Source organism: Sebastes umbrosus, chromosome 9 (genome assembly GCF_015220745.1).
Source record: "Sebastes umbrosus isolate fSebUmb1 chromosome 9, fSebUmb1.pri, whole genome shotgun sequence".
Classification (NCBI taxonomy): Eukaryota; Metazoa; Chordata; class Actinopteri; order Perciformes; family Sebastidae; genus Sebastes; species Sebastes umbrosus.
In genome coordinates, this window is record NC_051277.1 from 7481820 (window position 1) to 7504786 (window position 22967).

The window sequence follows — 22967 nt, forward strand, 5'->3', positions numbered from 1 at the left end:
ACACATCATTAAATGTGACTTTTCACAGAAAGACAGTACAGCCTATATTACAGTAGGCCTACAGGAAACTAAAGGTGCATTGTTTCACCAGGTGGCACCAGAGTGTCTGTTAATAGAAGACATGGTGGTCCAATATGTCAGGCCTACAGATCTGCAGGTGACTTGCCAATTAATGTACATCAATCATCATTACTATTTATTACTATCTATTGTTATTCATCTGTTTTTTGTTGTAGTATCAGTAGTAGTATTTGTAATAGCTGACCGTAGTCATCGTGACGCCATGCATTGGTTTGTGGACTGCCGTTTTGAAGCCTTGAGTTTGACATTTTGGCTGTCGCCATGTTGTTTTTTTGGCCGTCGTCACCTTGGTTATTTGCAACCAGAAGTGACACGAGAGCGTGGAGCTAAGTACAACCGAACGCTGAATAGACAACCAAAATGTCTCAATTAACTTTCATGAAGTGAAAACACACTGTGAAAGGTTTAAAGTTGTAAGACGAAAACGAGGACAACTCCCAGACTGGACAACGCCGTGGTAGCGACCTGTCAATCACAAGGTAGCCACGCCCTAAATCATCCCCTGCTTTATGGTCTATTTAACTCTAAATGGGAGAATAATTTACTAAATGAACATCAAGCTGTATTGAAGAAGACTTGAAACTAGCGATTGAGACCATAAACTCATGTTTACAATGTTTACTGAGGTAATAAATCAAGTGAGAAGTAGGATCATTTTCTCATAGACTTCTATAATCAGACTTCTTTTTGCAACCAGAGGAGTCGCCCCCTGCTGGCTATTAGAAAGAATGCAAGTTTAAGGCACTTCAGCATTGGCTTCACTTTTCAGACCCCAGAGTCGCCCACTGGTTGTTGCTCTGGAATTTAAACATAAAAAGTTACTTCAAAAAACAATTACTGTAGATTTCCTGATACACAACACAACACATTATATTGAAACTAAAGGATAAATGTGTTTAGTTTAGTTCAGTTCATACTTTCTGCTGCAACACATCAACTCTCTGTTCGACTTCCTGTCTCTTTGTAATGGATGATGAGAAACAAAGTACAACATGAACGGATATGACAGAATCTCATACCCGCTATTTGATCTGCAGAGTTTTTACTATCTAGTTAAAATAATGCAGTAATTTACATGAGATTCTTTGGTTGATGCTTTCCCCCACACACACACACACACACACACGCATATGCACATGCACACGCACAGGCACACACACACACACACACACACACTGAGACACAAACAATGATAAATGGAAAATTCAGCAGCAGTGTGGTTGGGTGGTCAGAATGAGGTGTGAATCCATAGGGGCTATGTTTTTTTTCTTGTCTGCTTTAGTTTTAGTTTCAGGGCAGGGGCCAACACTTTTAAAGCATTTATAAATAGCAGCTTGCAGGAACACACATACAAACACACAGACACACCTGGGCAGTGATACCACAGAGTGTTTCCACTGCAGCAGTTGAGGGTGTGAGTTTCCTCTTCTTTAGTTGTTGAGAAAAGGGAGAGTACTTCTCAGTCACAGGTCATAACTCCCGCCCCCTCCATGTTAGCGGATGGGACATGGGTTAAACTAAAAAGTCAAAGTATACGTCAAATACATTTTTCAGGTAGTTCTTATCACACTGATGTTTGTTCAAGGGTTCATTTTTCTGATAAATTTGTTTTTAATTAGTTATTTGATGCTATAAAAAGGGGGTGAGACGTCATGATTGACAGCTGCTCTGAGTGAAGTAGTCACACAGCCGGAGGCTCAGGAATTGTACGAGAGAGGAGATGTAACTTTAACTTTCCTTAACGGTCACCGATCTGTGTAATAGAACATGTGTCAATTTGATGATAAATGTAGTTATAGTGATACTATGGTTAGTTGTTGTGTCTTTCTAGCCAAATCGCTACCGTGGTGCTACCGTAGCAGCTAGATGGCTCAATGTAAAATGTTATAAAACACATCATGAAACATTTTGTGATACTGAACTAAATATCAAATAACGTTATTAAAATGATTTAAAATCTACTATTTAAAAACAATTGTGGTTGATTTTTTTAGACATTGATTGAACTAAACGAGTGCACATCCAGGAAGGCAGAACCCAAAACTATCACATCAACCGTTTTTGCTAAATTTAGCTCGCGGAGGCTTCTTGTATCCTGGCTACATATCCTGTTGATGCCCAAACTCATGTACGTTCTGAGTAAACATGCTTGGTGGTCTGTCAGAGCAGAGAAATGGCCAGCCACAGTCTACATCTCACAGCTCAGCTGCTGCATGTGGCTTTGCTTGTTGTTTCACAGGCATTGACGTGAAAACAGGCCGACCACAGTGCTGCAAAATCGAAAAGGTAAAACAACCGTGTTGACTCAAACAATCTATTTTTGAGTGGCTACATGGGAAATATCTATTGTTAGCATTTCAGAAACTATTTCCAAGGCTCTTTTGTTTCCATCCAAAAAAAAGCAGCTCATCATGCACCTATAGTAAGCCTCTAATATATCTTGTGCAAGAATGAATTAGTCACATTTGACCCAATGACTTTTTATTGGTTCTCACACAAGGAAGAACAGGATAAAAAAAGCCAGGTTTTAAAATAATGTGCATTTATTTTACATTAATTTAAATATCTTTTAACTGCACTGTGCTGTTGTTTGCTTTGTCTTGTGGCAAAACAAATGCCATCTAAAATACCTCTCCGCCAAAATTTACCACAGCTTGTATAATGTAGCTGTAAACGGGAAAAGTACAGGGGAATATACTAACCCGATATCACGCCAAAGTGTATAACAGACGTCCACCAGAGGATAGTGTTAGTGTCACGTTTTGCCTCGCCGAGGCGTGAATATCACATGCAAGGGGCAACAAAACCGCTCACTTAGGTTTAGGAAAAACGTCATGGTTGGCCTTAAAATAAGTTAGTAATACGCACGGAAACAACGCAACATCGGTACGGAAAACATGTCACAAATATCTCTAACGTAACTTATAAAACAAAACACCGGTCTCCTGGTTGATAGTCCTGTGTTTGTTGGACCCATTGACCTCCTCTCCTGCCTGCAACAAGCAGTTTTTCCCCACTTTTTATTCTACGTCACTAGCTCAATATTTACGCGGATGCATTTACATTGCAGGCAGTATAGATCGTCGTTCTTGCAGGCTTTTGCCTCGCGCATTATTGTGTCATTCATGGGACTTTTTGTGCGACCGGATTGGGTATACTGGGCTACTGGTTCACAATAAGCAGGCTCAGTTACACATTTCACACAACTGACAGCATATTGAAAGTTGTACCTCATACAGACATCAATGCTTTACATTTATCTACATGATAAGTGTAATTTAAAGTTACAGATCTTACATTGAAGATTAAAAATCATTATATCTTCAGCGCAAAGACAGATTTAAGTAGGCCACTTCAACTCTACTTATGCAACACGTAGGCAGAGTCTCGCATGTCTCTTAGTTCCTGAGAAGAGAAAATTACATATCTTCTCTGATGTGGTAAAACCCACCAACGGACGCACATACAGTGAGCTTTTATCATCAAAACACAATGTTGGCTACCTGATGTGCTTTTAGGTGTGAGGAGGAACTAGTATCACAGGTGTCTGTGTTCACTTGCTTGCGCTCTATTTCAAAAGGAAGTCTCAACACAAACATCATTTTAACTTTATTTACTGTCCTCTGGAGGAATGTGATTAAGTCCTAAAAGAACAAATTTCTATTTAGACAACATGAAGCGTTTGAGTTGTTAAAAGAAATCTTAAATATTAATACAGAAAGAATATCTGTAACATAGTCCCTAGCACAGAAGTCATTTTAGTATCTATTATTATGAGGATATTGACAAATTTAACCAAATTCAAATCAAGATATTAGTTTACAACAGTTTGAAAGTCTGAGACTGTGGGCCTCCCTTCAGACAAAGCTTGGAAAAACAACTACTTGCTATGTAAAGATAAAGTCGATTAATATCTGAGCAGAGAATTAAGTCGTTCTCACTCTGTGTGTGTTATAATCCGAGTTTCTCTATGCCTTGTTCACATCGCCGGGCCGGCCATTTTCATCCCAACTCGTCACATACTGACGCTTTGTCAGGACCCCATGGCGACACTTTCTAACGCACTGGGTAGTGCTTCAAATTATGACGCTCCACTACAGTTACAGTGAACACGTGGTGAATACAAACACAGTAAACACATTAAAAACACACTAAAAACACTTCTTTAGGTTTAGGCAACACATCCACTTAGTTAGGTTTAGGAAAAAACATCATGGTTTGGCTTAAACTTTCTACGTTTGTAAAGTGAAAGTGAAACTTAATGTGAACACAAAGACAAACGGCCCTGTGTTTGTCGCCCTATTGTGTGTTTTTTTTGCTCTTAAAAACTACGTAACCACACTCCCCGACCACTTTCTCTGAGCGGTTAATATTGACACGGATGCGTTTACACTAGTAGTTACTTGAAAGCCCGGTGGGCAAGGGTGCCAGAGCAGGGGCCAACACTTTTAAAGCATTTATAAATAGCAGCTTGCAGGAACACACACAGAAACACACACACACACACACACACACAGACACACACACCTGGGAAGTGATACCACAGAGTGTTTCCACTGCAGCAGTTGAGGGTGTGAGTTTCCTCTTCTTTAGTTGTTGAGAAATGGGAGAGTACTTCTCAGTCACAGGTCATAACTCCCGCCCCCTCCATGTTAGCGGATGTGACATGGGTCAAACTAAAAAGTCAAAGTAGTTCTTATCACGCTGATGTATTTTCAAAGGTTCATTTTTCTGATAAATTTGTTTTTAATTTGATATTTCACGCTATAAAAAGGTGGTGAGACGTCATGATTGACAGCTGCTCTGAGTGAAGTAGTCACACAGCCGGAGGCTCAGGAATTGTACGGGAGAGGAGATATTACTTTAACTTTCCATAACGGTCACCGGTCTGTGTAATAGAACATTACAGAATTTGATCATAAATGTAGTTATAGAGATATTATGGTTAGTTGTTGTGTCTTTCTAGCCAAACCGCTACCGTCGTGCTAACGTAGCAGCTAGATGACTCACGCCTCCGGTTCCCCCTCGGGTTAACACTTTTAGCTCTGTCAACACTTTGACCGTTAGCGTGGCGACACTTTCTAACGCACTGCGTAGCCCAGTGCTTCAAATTATGACGCTCCACTACAGTTACAGTGAACACGTGGTGAATTTAACCAAAAACACTTCTTTAGTTAAATGATTATGAGTATTATACATATCATGTCTTTGATTCCTTCCTCGACCAGATAAATTCTTGGTCGACGAACACTTGTACGATTTTGTCGACTAATCCAGTTTCTCCACAAAGAATCACACAAAAGCAACACTTTAAATCTTGTGTTTACCAGAGATGTGCTCATAAGTTTCCTGGAAATAAATCATTCAGTATGAAAAAAACATTGAAAAAATGACTGATCGACTAAAGAAATCTGAGTCGACTGAGACCAAAACAACCCTAGATTTTCCATTTATCTATTTACTGCCTTTACTCTGATACTACTGTATGACTTTGTAGGAATAAGTAATTATTGTTATGCACTACAAGATGAATACAAGCAGATATCTCTGGTGTCTGCAAGCCCAGGCTATTTGTCTAGTTATGTCTCAGTTCTGTTCTTGATTAAGTTGAGTAAGTTGTAAATCATATTAAAGTCATCCCTGTGTGCTTATAGCGTCACAAATTGGACATCATACAGAAACTAAAAAAGTTTTAAAATAGTTTATGTATTTATGTATGATTGTTTCATATATAACACGGTTTTTCAGTCATGATTATGTTGCTTTAGAATCATTAGCTACTGTATCTGTGAAAAAACAAAAGAAGAAGTGTGCGGCTTGGATTCACTGAAGATGGGTCATTGGCTGGCCAAATTTAACAGGAAGTACATTTACTGTGTTTCAGCCAATCAGTATGATTTCCACTTTGAAAACCTTGAACTCCTTGTGACTAAATCTTCCATTTGAGTGGGAAAGCACCAGTTGCGCAAGAGAAGGTCTCTGTACAACAATGATCGGAAGACTGGCTGCTTTGATACTTCTAAGCACAGTGTGTGAGTGCAACTTTACTTTTCTACTTTAAAATGAGTTCTACTGTAAAGTTTGTTTTGTGTAAAAATATGACAAATTGTATTATAGGTATTATTTGTATGTAATTTGTCTTTTGTTACATTCACAGTTTTTGTCCTGTTTTTTGAGACTGTTTTTGTCTCTTTTCTTCAGCCCTGATTCAAACTGAAGAGGTCCCTCAACAGATCTCTTTGACTGTGCTTGAACTTGGTGATAATTTTACTCTGACGTGTACATTCGTGCAAAATGAAGCCGGGTTGTTTTACTGGTATAAGCTGAAGCCTGGATATATGGTTCAAACAGTTGCAGCAGGAACTTTTAACACAGTAACACTTACAGGACAATTCATCAACTCAAGATTCACAATCACAAACGTGAACTCTGAGTATATTCTTAACATCAGAAATGTCAGCAAAGACGATGAAGCAACATACTTCTGTCAAGCAGGATCAGCATACAAGATGGGATTTGTTAATGGCACACTTTTGGCTGTAAATGGTAAAGTATGTTTAATTTCAGTGTGCTTTTTTTTCTGCTTTGCCAATACCAAACAATCCATTATATCATAAACATTAACTGCCTTTTTGTGAACAGATCATAAAAATCTGCAGAAATCTTTCTACGTGAAACAAATTCCAGACACTGAGTCGGTCCAGCCGGGCGACTCAGTGACTCTCCAGTGTTCACTTATCTCCAAAAACAAAGAAAACACAGATCAGTGTCCAGGTAAACAGAATGTGTACTGGTTCAGATCTGGATCTGGAGAATCTCATCCCGGCATCATTTACGCTCACAGTGATGAAGAAGAGGAAAGAAGTTGTGACTACAGTCTGTCCAAAACTATACAGAGCTCCTCTGATACTGGGACTTACTACTGCGCTGTGATCACATGTGGAGAGATCCTGTTTGGTGAAGGAACTAAAGTGGAAACAAGTACGTTGTTTAAATCATAATGCATCTCTATTGATTATTATTCTGTTGCTATCTAAGTGCAGTGTTGATAATAGGGAAGAGAAACCAAAAAACATTCTTCTGCTTTTGCCCTTTTTCTTGTAAGTATTGAATAGTTTTATCTCGTCAGGCCTCTAAAAATGATTCAGATTAGATCAGCTCGAAGTGCTCACAGTTAGAAACACTGTCTGTAATCTTCATTGAGGAGCGGTGAGTCGTTTTTGTGTTTCAAAGGCTCACAAACCACGAAGGTTAGAAACCACTGAATTAGTTCATGCTATATTCAGGCCACTTGCGGTGGACACTTACGTAATGCGTCTGTAGTGCAGTCCTTTCATGGAACATGAGGCTTGGCTGCTTCCGCTACTCTTCTTCTCTGTTATTTCTATGTGTGTGCATTTTTTTCTCCATTTCCTGTTGTATTCTTTGTCCCGTCGAGGCCTCTCTGCCGCTCTCTTGTGCAGTTTATATGATCATTTTTGTTGTGACTATGTGTCAGTGAGGTGTTGATAACGGGAGCACCTGCAATGCAAACTGCTGCCTCAACAAGACTCGGTCAAAACCTGAGTATATGTCTGGACCGTGTATGGTCAGTCTGTGAATTTGTGGCTAATTTGTTAAACAAATAGTCAGTTGTCATGTCTATAATGTTAAATCCAGCGGGAAAGCCTTGTGTTTGTTGGACCCATCCACCGCCCCTCCAGTCCGCCCGGTGTGTTTCTTTTTGCTCTTTAATCTACGTCACCACACTCCTGGCGTACTCTCTATGAGCGTTTACTGTTGCCACAGATGGATTTACATTATATTTAATGGAACGCCCGATGCATTTCATACCGGCGTTCAAGGGTACCTTATGCAGCGGTAACACACGGCGACGGCCGTGACAAAGCCTCTGTATTTAACGCCCTGGGAATGGGAACAGGCTGGTTTGACGCTTTTTATACTTCCTGGTTCACAATTACGTGGATTACATCCAAATCGATTTTGTGGGATATTTATATGAATTATAGTGCATTCTTTTTCGTAGGTATAGCTACGAACGGTGTGTGTAAACAACCTGTTTGTATCCACCTCTGTGGTAACTTTTTCTTGAACTTCCTGAAATTACAATGGCCTTACCTTTTTTGTGTGAGTGGGCCGTCTAACTTGACAATGTGGGTAAAATTAAACATAAGTGTTCTCGTGTGAGAATATTGATTCAGTTTGTTTATTTATGTTCAATACTTTTTCATTCCTTTTTTTTAAACTAGTTTGGTGGAAAAGAAGAGTACATGCAGGTTAATTGGTTTAGTTTAGTTTTACATCCTGAACTCTGTGGAGGTCAAACTGAAATGTTTTGCTTAAAATAACATAAAACATTTATAGAAAACCACGTAATCTAAATAAAAACAGAAACTAAACAAGACTACAAGTCTTCAGCCGGGCTAGCAGCTCTTTGAGGCTGTACTAAGGCACAGTGATACTTTGAGTTAAATGCCATCATACTCACAATGGAAAAGCTAACATGCTCATGTTTAGCAAGTACAATGTTTATCATGTTCACCATTTTAGTTTAGCATTATAGCATGCTAATATTTGCTGGTTAGTATTTCATTTTGGGACAAATTCAAATTTTAATCCGACCTTGTCAACCCTGTGATTAATGGACGACTCTCTCTACCTCCTCAGCCACAGCCCCCCACACATGGTTCCCCAACACGTTCTCATCTTAGTTAGTTAGTTCATAGTCAGTTATGTAGATATAGACGACTATCGTTAATTATTAACCATGTAAAAGCAATTCTATTTTAGTTAATAGTTGATTAAATGTCTCTTTGGGATTTTTTTCTCCTTCCAGGACAAGAAGTGTGCACATCCCTCATTGTGCTTGGGACGCTGCTGGCCTGCTGTGTGATCGTGATTGGTTCTCTAATTATCTTCAGAAATCGAAAGCCAGTTTGTGAACATTGCAAAGGTAGGTCCATCGCGTGTGAATGGATCATTTGATCCAAATCAAGTGCCAACACTGTCTCCCCTTTACAGACATGCCCACTTTATGATAATCACATGCAGTTTGGGGCAAGTCATAGTCAAGTCAGCACACTGACACACTGACAGCTGTTGTTGCCTGTTGGGCTGCAGTTTGCCATCTTATGATTTGAGCATATTTTTTTATGATAAATGCAGTACCTGTGAGGGTTTCTGAACAATATTTGTCATTGTTTTGTGTTGTTAATTTTTTTCCAATAATAAATATATACATAAATTAGTATAAAGTAGCATATTTGCCCACTCCCATAAGTCCCACTCCCCGTTGATAAGAGTATCAAATACTTGACAAATCTCCCTTTAAAGTACATTTTCAACAGATTACTTTATACTGCTCATCTGTGTCCTCGTGTTTTTTTTAAAGTTTTGTTACACACAGTAATGCAATAAAGCCAGTGAAAGGTTAAAATGTGGGGTTGTGACTGGAGAGTTGGTAGTCCTGAGATTACTTGCTAACAATAACTTTATTGTCCTTAATGTCTCTCTTTCATTAACAGAAGAAGCTTCCAATAATGCTCAACATGACAGATCAGCCGAGGATCAACTAAGTATTTTGGTAAATACAATTTAAATATCATTTGACTAATGCACAATTAGAATTTAATCATAATGTATGGTTATTCTACATTGGATTCATGCCATGGATGGCAAAGTCAATGCAGATTGACAGGATAAAAACACACAGAACACACCTGGCATCCATCCAACAAGTCCTCCAAATTAAAACACAAAATATGTCGGTCCATGCTCTCCAGAACGAGACACATATACAGGACAACACTAATTCTGATCTTACACAGCAGTGGCTAAGGTTTGGTGAGGTTATGGCACTGAAACAACTTGGTTAGAGCAAGAAAAACGTCATGGTTATTGTTAAAATAAACATTTTGCAAAGGTTAGGGGACAATAGGAAACACTTGGTTAAGGTTATGGAACAATCTTAGTCATAGTGAAAAAAAAAACAGACTGTGTCGACTTGTCACTCGGAAACAAACATCGGTGTCGTGCTTTAAAGTCTGACATTTTGTTGACCCACCCCTGCCTCCTTTATCTGCATCACACTACTTCCTCCTTTGCTCCTGATAGAAATGAGTCATAAATACTGATGCTGCTGGAGGGCTTTGTCACTTGAATGTGAACATATGTTGTTTTTGTGCACTTGCTGAAAGGTCTGATATTTGTTCTTGGAAGGAAAATCTCCATCCGTCATATATTTATTGTAAATAAATGTTAATTGCAGCTCGTTATTTTTGCTTCTTAAAGAACTCTCTAAGCAGATGCAGCTCCTCACACAACCCCGTCGTCTAGAAATTACATTTATAGGCTACCAAACTGGTTTCCCAATTATATTGTAATGAAAAACGTAATCGCTTCGCCTGCATTATCTTCAACAAAACTCTAGACTAACTAACAGCAATCTTTGAATCCTTTACAGTACATTGGATGGCACAACTTTCAATGTTTAATATTAAATCCAGCATTAATTGGTTGTGGTATTACGGCTCTAACATCTACAATCATAATTGTCATGTGCAGGATGGTGAAGCGGCGGCATCGAACTATGTAGCGCTGGATTTCCCCTCAAGACAAACTAAAAGATGGAGGACTAACAGGGAGTTACCAGCAGACTGTCTGTACTCTGGCATCAGTGAAGGGATGTGACCATGAAGAATGAACATCTCATATGTTCATTGTCACAGAAAATAATTTCCACGCAGCTGTGATTCCTGTTTAGGTGAATTAAATGAGAGATTGTGAACTTATATTAAATCAAACAGATAATGTTATTGTTAAAAGCAAAATCAGAAATATTTGTTTAGGATAGAGAAAGCATTTATGTTTTGTGATGTTGCCTGGTCAAAACAAAGTATAGATATTTATTATTGTTTTATTATTATTATTGCTTGAATAATTACTCAAAATCTGAATGAAATCTTAAATGAATGTAAGAAAAATGTTTCCATTAAAGAGAAAATCCATCTATGTTCTTTATATATGATGTTATATTGTATCATTAGACACTTTTTTGAATAATTACTCATCATTTATTTTGTTTGATAAAGACACCTGCTGTACAGTTCATTTGAATTAACTGTACAGCAGGTCCCTAACTTTTCCCAAAGAAAACCCTTGTTTCGTTCGTAGCATTCCGACAGTTTGAATGTAGGTTAGATCGAGTCATTCGCCTGTCAGTCTTTGCTGATCTCCCTCTCGTTGTTTACCTCATGTGTATAAGCATAAATAGCAACTCATGCAGTGGGCTCTGAGTGTACGACTGTCATCTAGAAATTCATCAAAATAAAAGTTCAGAAAACATTTTGGCCAATACTTTGTCCAGATTTCTAGTTAGATATCATGTGTGATTTACTAGGTTATAAAGCCGATCGGTTTATGCCTTAGGGGGAAGGGTGTTACGGCCGCTGTTGGCACCTTCCCATCTGTGTAACACCTTTATATGATGAACAGGATGTGTGGTCACCTGCTCGCATGTGGCTCCCCTTGCTGAGGCGTGGCTTAACTACCACCTTCGGACTCAACTGTAAGGGGAACTTCTAAGAAAAGGTCGTAGTTCAAAGAATTTTCTGGGAGCAAGTCTATGATTACAATGAAGACTGAAATAAATAACTAAATATACATCTAAATATTAGGGCTGTCAATCGATTAAAATAGTTAATCGCGATTAATCACAAATTAATCACAGTTTTTATCTGTCAAAATGTACCTTAAAGGGAGATTTGTCAGGTATTTAATACTCTTATCAACATGGGAGTGGGCAAATATGATTTCTTTATGATGTATAAATGTATGTATATATTTATTATTCGAAATCAATTTACAACACAGAACAATGACAAATATTGTCCAGAAACCCTCACAGGTACTGCATTTAGCATACAAAATATGCTCAAATCATAACATGGCAAACTGGCATGTCTGTAAAGGGGAGACTTGTGGGTACCCATAGAACCCATTTTCATTCACATATCTTGAGGTCAGAGGTCAAGGGACTCCTTTGTACATTGCCATGAGTTTTTCCTCGCCAAAGTTTGGCGTAACTTTGGAGCGTTATTTAGCCTCCTTCATGACTCCTTTGTGACAAGCTAGTATGACACAGTTAGAACTGAAGACATTTTCACCATGAAGCATTTAGGGATACATTCAGTAGTAGGAATAGTAACACAACTGAAGGGAACCCACAACATTTACAGTCAGAGGTCTGTACTATTACTACTAAACTACAGTTTCGTTGTGGACTCACGTTCACATTCAGCATTTAACTTGAGAGTACACACTCTCTTCAGTGTTCAACTCTCTCTTCTTCCTTCCTCTTGTGGCTTTCTTTCCAGAGAAATGCAACGCAGCGTAGTTCAGCTCAGGTCCACCTTCAGTCTGTGCAGCAAATAAAGGTTCATTATATATTCATGTTGTTATATGATGCTGTTGGTAATTATGTTAAAGAAATAACAACCAATAATGTAATTTGGTATCATTACTTACAAAATCATGTAGCCGTAGGCTTGAGTTGTCATGTCTCGCTTGCGAAGCGGCGCTTTCTATTCCTAATGAATGAAAACAGGAATATTATGTTCTTAATCTGACTTTTCAATACGGATCCTCAGCTGGTTCAACAGGCTTTAATTTACATGTTAATAAAATAAAAGTCATAACTTGTTTTCCTCAATTATTGACATTGTGTACTATAAAGGTAAAGGTCAATGAGACACATGGAACAAACAGCAATATGGAGAAATCGTGTAACAGATGTTTGCTGATCATTCATTCATTATTAATATGCAAAATATTTCTACTGATATCTATTATTTTATCCAACAACATGAGGTTGAGGTTCGTCCTGTCTTGCATGATGTAACACTTCTTACACTATATGAAGTAAAGCCATCGGAGTATTAACATTTTTGACTTGGTCAACAACACTCACCTTTAAATCGTGAACCTACTGGTCTTGAAGTTCGGCAACAGATGAAAACGATGTTTGCAATCACAGAAATGACCAAGCACACTGTTGCTATGACCAGCGCAATAAATTCATATCTTGCCGTTCGCTCTAGATAATAAAGAAAAAAATAAAACTTATTAATGATGATGTTATTAACATTTTTTGAATATCAATTCCAGTTTTGAACACAAAATCATACCGATTTCCACTTTAGTTCCGTCTCCAATTAATATCGTCCCACCTGTGGACGTACAGTTTGATGTCCTCCGAGTGTTTCCTGCATCATACGAAACTGTGTTAAAAAGATTTCAAACTTCATTTTGAAAGCCTAAGAAGAAGTAACATATATCTCAATATGTCTTTAATAGTTTGTGAAGATATTTAGAAAATGTGGAGCTGTTTTGTCCAGCACACGTGTTCTCAAAGAAAAATTAGATCATTTTGATTGGAGCTACAATATAGACAAAAGCAACACTTTTTGTTTGGGCTAATTTCTTTAACGCATTAACACAACTTAAGACTTTTAGGTTGTAGCGGGCTCAGTATTAAAGCAAAAGTGAAGATACTGGCATCATATGAAGCTAGAAAACCTGAAGAATCCATTGGTACACTGACAGCTGTTGTTGCCTGTTGGGCTTGAGTTTGCCATGTTAGGATTTGAGTATATTTTTGATGCTAAATGCAGTACCTGTGAGGGTTTCTGGACAATCTTTGTCATTGTTTTGTGTTGTTAATCGATTTCCAATAATAAATATATACATACATTTGCATAATGCAAACATATTTGCCCAGTCTCTTGTTGATAAGATTATTAAATCTTGACAAATCTCCCTTTAAGGTACATAGTAAAGTGGTTTAAAAGGTTATTTTCTAAAATAATTAAGACAACACAGCTGGTGGTCAGTTAATCAGAGAGTAATTACAAACATTTGGAAATAAGCAAATTAACTGTATCTGTATATTTAATTGGATTAACATTGGAAGTTTTTTGATTTTTCAAAACAAGCTTATGACACTTAAAACAGTTATTTTTCTTAAACATTAACAGTGCGGCTTTAGAACAGTGTCTGAAACATTTGCAAAACTTTATAAAAGTAGATCACATGATTACCTTTTAGTAACAGATATGTTCCACTCCATTCAGGATTGCTCCACCGACCTGTGATTTCACAGTGATACAGTCCCTCATCTTCTTGGATTGTCCTCAGAATGGTCAGGTTGCTAAAATTGTTATCAATGTTTACCGCCAATCTTGATTCAGAAAACCGCGGTGCATACTCTGGTGCATTCTCAAGTTCTGCAGATTTATGCAGCGTCACCATTAATTGCAGAGTCTCCCTGGTACTCTGCTTGTACCAGTGGATCTCTATACGGGTGATCTCAATGTTCGGCAGAGCACACGTGAAGGTTGCAGGTTCACCAAGTTGAACTGTGGTCACTGGAACCAGCGTATCTGAAATAAATGAAATAAATGAAACATGTGAAACAATAAATGACAATTAGTATATAATGTACAGAATAAAATGTATCATGCAAAAACCTCCATGTATGTAGTTGGCATGCAAAGTCTGAACTGAATTGTTTGCACTTACATCCTCGATGAAGAACAAGCAGTGTAACCCAGAACAGGATCATCTTGAAATTGTCTCTTCTTCGGAAACTTGCGTGGTATTTGAGTGAGCGGGGGGGGGCACTAAAATGTCTGTCACATTGACAATTGCATCTGATTGGTTATCACAGAATAAACATTCAAAAGTGCACTTCCTGTCACATTGGTCTCATCCTGGTCTTTGTGAAGCCTTTCACCTCATTCTTCTCCATTCACACTAGGGCTGTCAGTCGAGTAAAATGTTTAATCACAATTAATCACACATTTTTTTATCTGTTCAAAATGTACCTTAAAAGGAAGATTCATCAACATGGGAGTGGTAAAATATGCTTGCTTTTTGCAAATGTATGTATATATTTATTATTGGAAATCAATCAACAACACAAAACAATGACAAATATTAACTTTGGAGCGTTATTTAGCCTCCTTCGTGACAAGCTAGTATGACACAGTTAGAACTGAAGACATTTTCAACATGAAGCATTTAGGGATACATTCAGTAGTAGGAATAGTAACACAACTGAGGGGAAACCACAACATTTACAGTCAGAGGTCAATACTATTACTACTAAACCACAGTTTCGTCGTGGACTCACATTCACATTCAGCATTTAACTTGAGAGTACACACTCTCTTCAGTGTTCAACTCTCTCTTCTTCCTTCCTCTTGTGGCTCTCTTTCCAGAGAAATGCAACGCAGCGTAGTTCAGCTCAGGTCCACCTTCAGTCTGTGCAGCAAATGAAAGGCTCATTATATATTCATGTTGTTATATGGTGCTGTTGGGAATTATGTTAAAGAAATAACCAATAATGTAATTTAGTATCATACTTACAAAATCATGTACCGGTAGGCTCGAGTTGTCATGTCTCGCTTGCGAAGCAGCTCTTTCTATTCCTATTGAATGAAAACAGGAATATTATGTTCTTAATCTGACTTTTCAATACGGATCCTCAGCTGTTTCAACAAGCTTTAATTAAAGGGACTGTTTGTAACTTCTTACACGTATAAATCAATCCGGGTCGGTGTCCCATGCACGTGTGGCTACGCTGTTCAGACAAGACTCCAACACAAACGACACGGAAGCGCCAAAAACCGCAGAGTTATATCTAGTGAAGCCCGTCTTGCAAAACAGAGTGGACCGCGGTTGGAGGACGCGGGAGAGACCCTAGCTTTGGTCTCCAGGGCCGGAGTCTCTGCTGTACTCTGCTCCTCTGCCTGCCTGCTTTCACTCACAGCTCGCTCCACCTCTCGTGCATGCATGCACACTGCACACTGCAGAAGACTTCGTAGCTCTGAGAATATCTAGTAAATGATCAGTGGACGTTTGTGCAGAAATAACTGCTGCAGCTCCTCCAGACCAACAGAGGTTTCCCGTGTCTTGTGAAGTGACGGGGCTCCGCAGCGAAAAACTTTATCGTCTCCGACCGGGTGCCGGTGTCTCCCCTGTTCCCTCTGACTGCGGTCGGGAGGCTGAGGCAGCAAAAGCCAACACTAGGATCAGCACTGATTCATGGAGAGACCTTCGTCTGGTCAGCTAACATTACTGCCAAGCAGGTGAAATATAGAGTGATATTGTGGTTTTAGTTGACGTGTGTCGCCTCACTTTGTTGAGCGATGCTCGTTCATGTCTATGTAGAGCAAGCAAGCACGAGCCCGACGCTGACTTTCGTGGACTTAACGGCCACAGGTGTCGCTGTTAACAAGCATTTCTGATTCTTACAAACAGTCCCTTTAACATGTTAATAAAATAAAAGTCATAACTTGTTTTCCTCAATTATTGACACTGTGTACTATAAAGGTAAAGGTCAATGAGACACATGGAACAAACAGCAATATGGAGAAATCATGCAACAGATGTTTGCTGATCATTCATTCATTGTTAATATGCAAAATATTTCTACTGATATCTATTATTGTATCCAACAACATGAGGTTGAGGTTTGTCCTGTCTTGCATGATGTAGCACTTCTTACACTATATGAAATAAAACCATCGGTGTATTAACATTTTTGACTTGGTCAACAACACTCACCTTTAAATTGTGAACAAACTGCTCTTGAAGTTCGGCAACAGATGAAAACGATGTTTGCAATCACAGAAATGACCAAGCACACTGTTGCTATCACCAGCGCAATAAATTCATATCTTGCTGTTCGCTCTAAATAATAAAGAAAAAATAAAACTTATTAATGATGATGTTATTAACATTTTTTTAGTATCACTTCCAGTATTGAACACAAAATCATACCGATTTCCACGTTAGTTCCGTCTCCAATTAATATCGTCCCACCTGTGGACGTACAGTTTGATGTCCTCCGAGTGTTTCCTGCATCATACAAAACTGTGTTAAAAATATTTCAAACTTCATTTTGAAAGCCTAAGAAGAAATTACATATATCTCAATATGTCTTTAATAGTTTGACAAGATATTTAGCAAATGTGGAGCTGTTTTGTGCGGCACACGTGTTCTCAAAGAAAAATTTGATCGTTTTGATCGGAGCTACAATATAGACAAAAGCAACACTTTTAGTTAGGGCTGATATCTTTAACGCATTAATGCAATTTATGACTTTTAGGTTGTAGCGGGTTCAGTATTAAAGCTAGAGTGAAGATACTGGCATCATATGAAGCTAGAAAACCTGAGGAATCTATTGGTACCAACCATGTCATACTAGCTTGTTGCGAAGGAGGTTAAATAACGCCCCAAACCTATGCAACATTTTGGCGAGGAAAAACTGGCATGGCCATTTTCAAAGGGGTCCCTTGACCTCTGACCTCAGACCTCAAGATATGTGAATGTAAATGGGTTCTATGGGTACCCCTGAGTCTCCCCTTTACAGACATGCCCACTTTATGATAATCACATGCAGTTTGGGGCAAGTCATAGTCAAATCAGCACACTGACACACTGACAGCTGTTGTTTCCTGTTGGGCTGCAGTTTGCCATGTTATGATTTGAGCATATTTTTTATGCTAAATGCAGTACCTGTGAATGTTTCTGGACAATATTTGTAATTTTTTTGTGTTGTTAATCAATTTCCAATAGTAAATATATACATTCTTTTGCATAATGCAAACATATTTGCCCACCTTTATGTTGATAAGAGTATTAAATCTTGACAAATCTCCCTTTAAGGTACATAGTAAAGTGTTTGAAAAGGTTATTTTCTGAAATAATTTAGACAACACAGCTGGTGATCAGTAAATCAGTGAGTAATTATAAATATTTGGAAATAAGTAGATTAACTGTATCTGTATATTTAATTAGATTGACATTGGAAGTTTTTTGATTTTCCAAAACAAGCTTATGTCACTTAAAACAGTTATTTTTCTTAAACATTAACAGTGCCGCTTTAGAACAGTGTCTGAAACATTTGCAAAACTTTATAAAAGTAGATCACATGATTACCTTTCAGTAACAGATATGTCCCACTCCATTCAGGATTGCTCCACCGATCTGTGATTTCACAGTGATACAATCCCTCATCTTCTTGGATTGTCCTCAGAATGGTCAGGTTGCTAAAATTGTTATCATTGTTCACCATCAATCTTGATTCAGAAAACTCCAATGTATACTCTGGTGCATACTCAGGTTTTGCAGATGTACGCAGCGTCACCATTAATTGCAGCGTCTCCCTGGTACTCTGCTTGTACCAGTGGATCTCTATAAGGGTGTTCGCAATGTTCGACAGAGCACATGTGAGGGTTACGGGTTCACCAAGTTGAACTGTGGTCACTGGAACCAGCGTATCTGAAATAAATGAAACGTGAAACAATAATGACAATTAGTATATAATGTACAAAATAAAATGTACCATGCAAAAACCTCCGTGTATGTAGTTGGCATGCAAAGTCTGAACTGAATTGTTTGCACTTACATCCTCGATGAAGAACAAGCAGTGTAACCCAGAACAGGATCATCTTGAAATTGTCTCTTCTTCGGAAACTTGCGTGGTATTTGAGTGAGTAAAGGAGGTGGCCACGATAATATATGTCACATTGACAAATGCATCTGATTGGTTATCACAGAATAAACATTCAAAAGTGCACTTCCTGTCACACTGGTCTCATCCTGGTCTTTGTGAAGCCTTTCACCTCATTCTTCTCCATTCACACTAAGGCTGTCAATCGAGTCAAATATTTAATCACAATTAATCGTATGATTGTCCATAGTTAATCACAATTAATCACACATTTTTTTATCTGTTCAAAATGTACCTTAAAAGGAAGATTCATCAACATGGGAGTGGTGAAATATGCTTCTTTTTGCAAATGTATGTATATATTTATTATTGGAAATCAATTAACAACAAAACAATGACAAATATTAACTTTGGAGCGTTATTTAGCCTCCTTCGTGACAAGCTAGTATGACACGGTTAGAACTGAAGACATTTTCACCATGAAGCATTTAGGGATACATTCAGTAGTAGGAATAGTAACACAACTGAGGGGAACCCACAACATTTACAGTCAGAGGTCTGTACTATTACTACTAAACCACAGTTTCGTTGTGGACTCATATTCACATTCAGCATTTAACTTGAGAGTACACACTCTCTTCAGTGTTCAACTCTCTCTTCTTCCTTCCTCTTGTGGCTTTCTTTCCAGAGAAATGCAACGCAGCGTAGTTCAGCTCAGGTCCACCTTCAGTCTGTGCAGCAAATAAAGGTTCATTATATATTCATGTTGTTATATGGTGCTGTTGGTAATTATGTTAAAGAAATAACAGCCAATAAAGTCATTTGGTATCATTACTTACAAAATCATGTAGCGGTAGGCTTGAGTTGTCATGTCTCGCTTGCGAAGCGGCGCTTTCTATTCCTAATGAATAAAAACAGGAATATTATGTTCTTAATCTGACTTTTCAATACGGATCCTCAGCTGGTTCAACAAGCTTTAATTAAAGGGACTGTTTGTAACTTCTTACACGTACAAATCAATCCGGGTCGGTGTCCCATGCGCGCTCGCATGTGGCTACGCTGTTCAGACAAGACTCCAACACAAACTACACGGAAGCGCTAAAACTGCAAAGTTATATCTAGTGAAGCCCGTCTTGCAAAACAGTGTTGGCTGCGGTCGGAGGACGCGGGGGAGACCGTAGCTTTGGTCTCCAGGGACGGAGTTTCTGCTGTGCTCTGCTCCTCTAGCTGCCTGCTTTCACTCACAGCTCGCTCCACCTCTCGTGCATGCACGCACACTGCACACTGCAGAAGACTTCGTAGCTCTGAGAATATCTAGTGAATGTTCAGTGGACGTTTGTGCAGAAATAACTGCTGCAGCTCCTCCAGACCAACAGAGGTTTCCCGTGTCTTGTGAAGTGACGGGGCTCCGCAGCGAGAAACGTTATCGTCTCTGACCTTGTGCCGGTGTCTCCCCTGTTTCCTCCGGCCGCAGTCGTGAGGCTGAAGCAGGAAAAGCCAACACTAGGATCAGCACTGATTCATGGAGAGACCTTCGTCTGGTCAGCTAACATTACTGCCAAGCAGGTGAAATATAGAGTGATATTGTGGTTTTAGCTGACGTGTGTCGCCTCACTGTGTTGAGCGATGCTCGTTCATGTCTATTCAGAGCGAGCACAAGTGCGAGCCCCACGCTGACTTTCGTTGACTTAACGGCCACAGGTGTCGCTGTTAACAAGCATTTCTGATTCTTACAAACAGTCCCTTTAACATGTTAATAAAATAAAAGTCATAACTTTTTTTCCTCAATTATTGATATTGAGTACTACAAGGGTAAAGGTCAGTGAGAAACATGGAACAAACAGCAATATGGAGAAATCGTGCAACAGATATTTGCTGATCATTCATTCATTGTTAATATGCAAAATAACAGATTTCTACTGATATCTATTATTTTATCCAACAACATGAGGTTGAGTTTCGTCCTGTCTTGCATGATGTTACACTTCTTACACTATATGAAGTAAAACCATCGGAGTATTAACATTTTTGACTTTGTCAATGTAGCACCTGAAAGAAATATCATTTTTTATATTATATTCCTAGTTACATTTATCTAACATTTCATTCAGTAATATGCTGTAATATTCAGTCTTTTGTTTAAGTATGTATATTTACAACCGCCAGCAGGGGGCAGGGTGAAACTCTCTGTCGTAAATGATTACCAGCGAAGTAGAAGAAGTTTCTGTTGTTAGACGGAGCCCTTGGTCTGTGAAGTGTGTGTGCCCGGTGCTGCATCGACAGCTAGTTTTGTTTTGCCAGTTCTGCCGGTGAATTAATAAAAGTTGAACTCTCTCTTCTACACCAAACCGTGTGTGTGAGTGGTGTAACATCAACAACACTTACCTTTAAATCGTGAACCTACTGCTCTTGAAGTTCGGCAACAGATGAAAACGATGTTTGCAATCACAGAAATGACCAAGCACACTGTTGCTATCACCAGCGCAATAAATTCATATCTTGCTGTTCGCTCTAGATAATAAAGAAAAAATAAAACTTATTAATGATGATGTTATTAACATTTGTTGAATATCACTTCCAGTATTGAACACAAAATCATACCGATTTCCACTTTAGTTCCGTCTCCAATCAATATCGTCCCACATGTGGACGTACAGTTTGATGTCCTCCGAGTGTTTCCTGCATCATACAAAACTGTGTTAAAAAGATTTCAAACTTCATTTTGAAAGCCTAAGAAGAAGTAACATACAGTACATCTCAATATGTCTTTAATAGTTTGACAAGATATTTAGCAAATGTGGAACTTTTTTTGTCCAGCACACATTTTCCCAAAGAAAAATTTGATCGTTTTGATCGGAGCCACAATATAGACAAAAGCAACACTTTTAAGTTGGGGCTAATATCTTTAACGCATTAACGCAACTTAAGGCTTTTAGGTTGTAGCGGGCTCAGTATTAAAGCTAGAGTGAAGATACTGGCATCATATGAAGCTAGAAAACCGAATGAATCCATTTGTACCACCATGTCATACTAGCTTGTCGCAAAGAAGGTTAAATAATGCTCCAAACCTATGCAAAATTTTGTTGACGAAAAACTGGCATGGCCATTTTCAAAGGGGTCCCTTGACCTCTGAGCTAAAGATATGTGAATGGAAATGGGTTCTATGGGTAATATCTGTCATTGTTTTTTGTTGTTAATTGATTTCCAATAATAAATATATACATACATTTTGCATAATGCAAATACTTGACAAATTAAAGTACATTTTAAACAGATAAATTTTGTTATTAATTTGCGATTAATGGTAATTAAATATTTTAATCCATTGACAGTCCTACTGTTAGAGTAAAGCGGTTTAAAAGGTTATTTTCTGAAATAATTAAGACAACACAGCTGGTGATCAGTAAATCAGTGAGTAATTACAAACATTTGGAAATAAGTAGATTAACTGTATCTGTATATTTAATTAGATTGACATTGGAAGATTTTTAGATTTTTCTAAACAAGCTTATGACACTTAAAACAGTTATTTTTTCTTAAACATCAACAGTGCAGCTTTAGAACAGTGTCTGAAGCATTTGCAAAACTTTATAAAAGTAGACCACATGATTACCTTTTAGTGACAGATATGTCCCACTCCATTCAGGATTTTTCATCCACTCTGCGATTTCACAGTGATACAGTCCCTCATCTTCTTGGATTGTCCTCAGAATGGTCAGGTTGCTAAAACTGTCATCATTGTTTACCTCCAATCGTGATTCAGAGAACTGCGGTGCATACTCTGGTTCATACTCAGGTTTTGCAGATGTACGCAGCGTCACCATTAATTGCAGTGTCTCCCTGGCACTCTGCTTGTACCAGTTGATCTCTCTACGGGTGATCACAATGTTCGGCAGAGCACACGTGAAGGTTGCAGGTTCGCCAAGTAGAACTGTGGTCACTGGAACCAGCGTATCTGAAATAAATGAAAACATTATGTGAAACAATAAATGACAATTAGTATATGATGTACAGTATAAAATGTATCATGCAAAAACCTCCATGTTTGCATGCAAAGTCTTAACTGAATTGTTTGCACTTACATCCTCGATGAAGAACAAGCAGTGTAACCCAGAACAGGATCATCTTCAAATTGTCTCTTCTTCGGAAACTTGCGTGGTATTTGAGTGAGTAAAGGAGGTGGCCACTATAATGTATGTCACATTGACAAATGCATCTGATTGGTTATCACAGAATAAACATTCAAATGTGCACTTCCTGTCACACTGGTCTCATCCTGGTCTTTGTGAAGCCTTTCACCTCATTCTTCTCCATTCACACTAGGGCTGTCAGTCGAGTAAAATAGTTAATCACAATTAATCGTATGATT

The 22967-nt window shown here is 38.4% G+C and overlaps 4 protein-coding genes across 4 annotated transcripts; 1 reads left to right on the forward strand and 3 right to left on the reverse strand.

Moving 5' to 3' along the window:
• The first annotated feature begins 6034 nt into the window (after positions 1-6034).
• Positions 6035-11424, forward strand: LOC119493862. Its single transcript, XM_037779352.1, has 6 exons — positions 6035-6113; positions 6283-6627; positions 6724-7062; positions 8918-9034; positions 9606-9664; positions 10645-11424. The coding sequence occupies exons 1-6, from the start codon at positions 6071-6073 to the stop codon at positions 10768-10770; spliced, it is 1029 nt and encodes a 342-aa protein (XP_037635280.1). The 5' UTR covers positions 6035-6070; the 3' UTR covers positions 10771-11424.
• Positions 11425-12115: 691 nt separating this feature from the next.
• LOC119494406 lies at positions 12116-14707 on the reverse strand. Its single transcript, XM_037780265.1, has 6 exons — positions 14659-14707; positions 14178-14519; positions 13266-13343; positions 13049-13174; positions 12607-12668; positions 12116-12498 (listed from the first exon to the last, which is right to left on the reverse strand). The coding sequence occupies exons 1-6, from the start codon at positions 14699-14701 to the stop codon at positions 12376-12378; spliced, it is 774 nt and encodes a 257-aa protein (XP_037636193.1). The 5' UTR covers positions 14702-14707; the 3' UTR covers positions 12116-12375.
• A 327-nt stretch (positions 14708-15034) lies between these two features.
• Positions 15035-18703, reverse strand: LOC119494409. Its single transcript, XM_037780268.1, has 6 exons — positions 18554-18703; positions 18085-18426; positions 16924-17001; positions 16708-16833; positions 15508-15569; positions 15035-15402 (listed from the first exon to the last, which is right to left on the reverse strand). Exons 1-6 carry the CDS (start codon positions 18594-18596, stop codon positions 15280-15282), a joined length of 774 nt encoding a protein of 257 aa, XP_037636196.1. The 5' UTR covers positions 18597-18703; the 3' UTR covers positions 15035-15279.
• Positions 18704-19000: 297 nt separating this feature from the next.
• LOC119494408 lies at positions 19001-22934 on the reverse strand. The gene is made up of 5 exons (XM_037780267.1): positions 22212-22934; positions 21200-21277; positions 20984-21109; positions 19438-19499; positions 19001-19329 (listed from the first exon to the last, which is right to left on the reverse strand). The coding sequence occupies exons 1-5, from the start codon at positions 22570-22572 to the stop codon at positions 19207-19209; spliced, it is 750 nt and encodes a 249-aa protein (XP_037636195.1). The 5' UTR covers positions 22573-22934; the 3' UTR covers positions 19001-19206.
• Between the last annotated feature and the right edge of the window lie 33 nt (positions 22935-22967).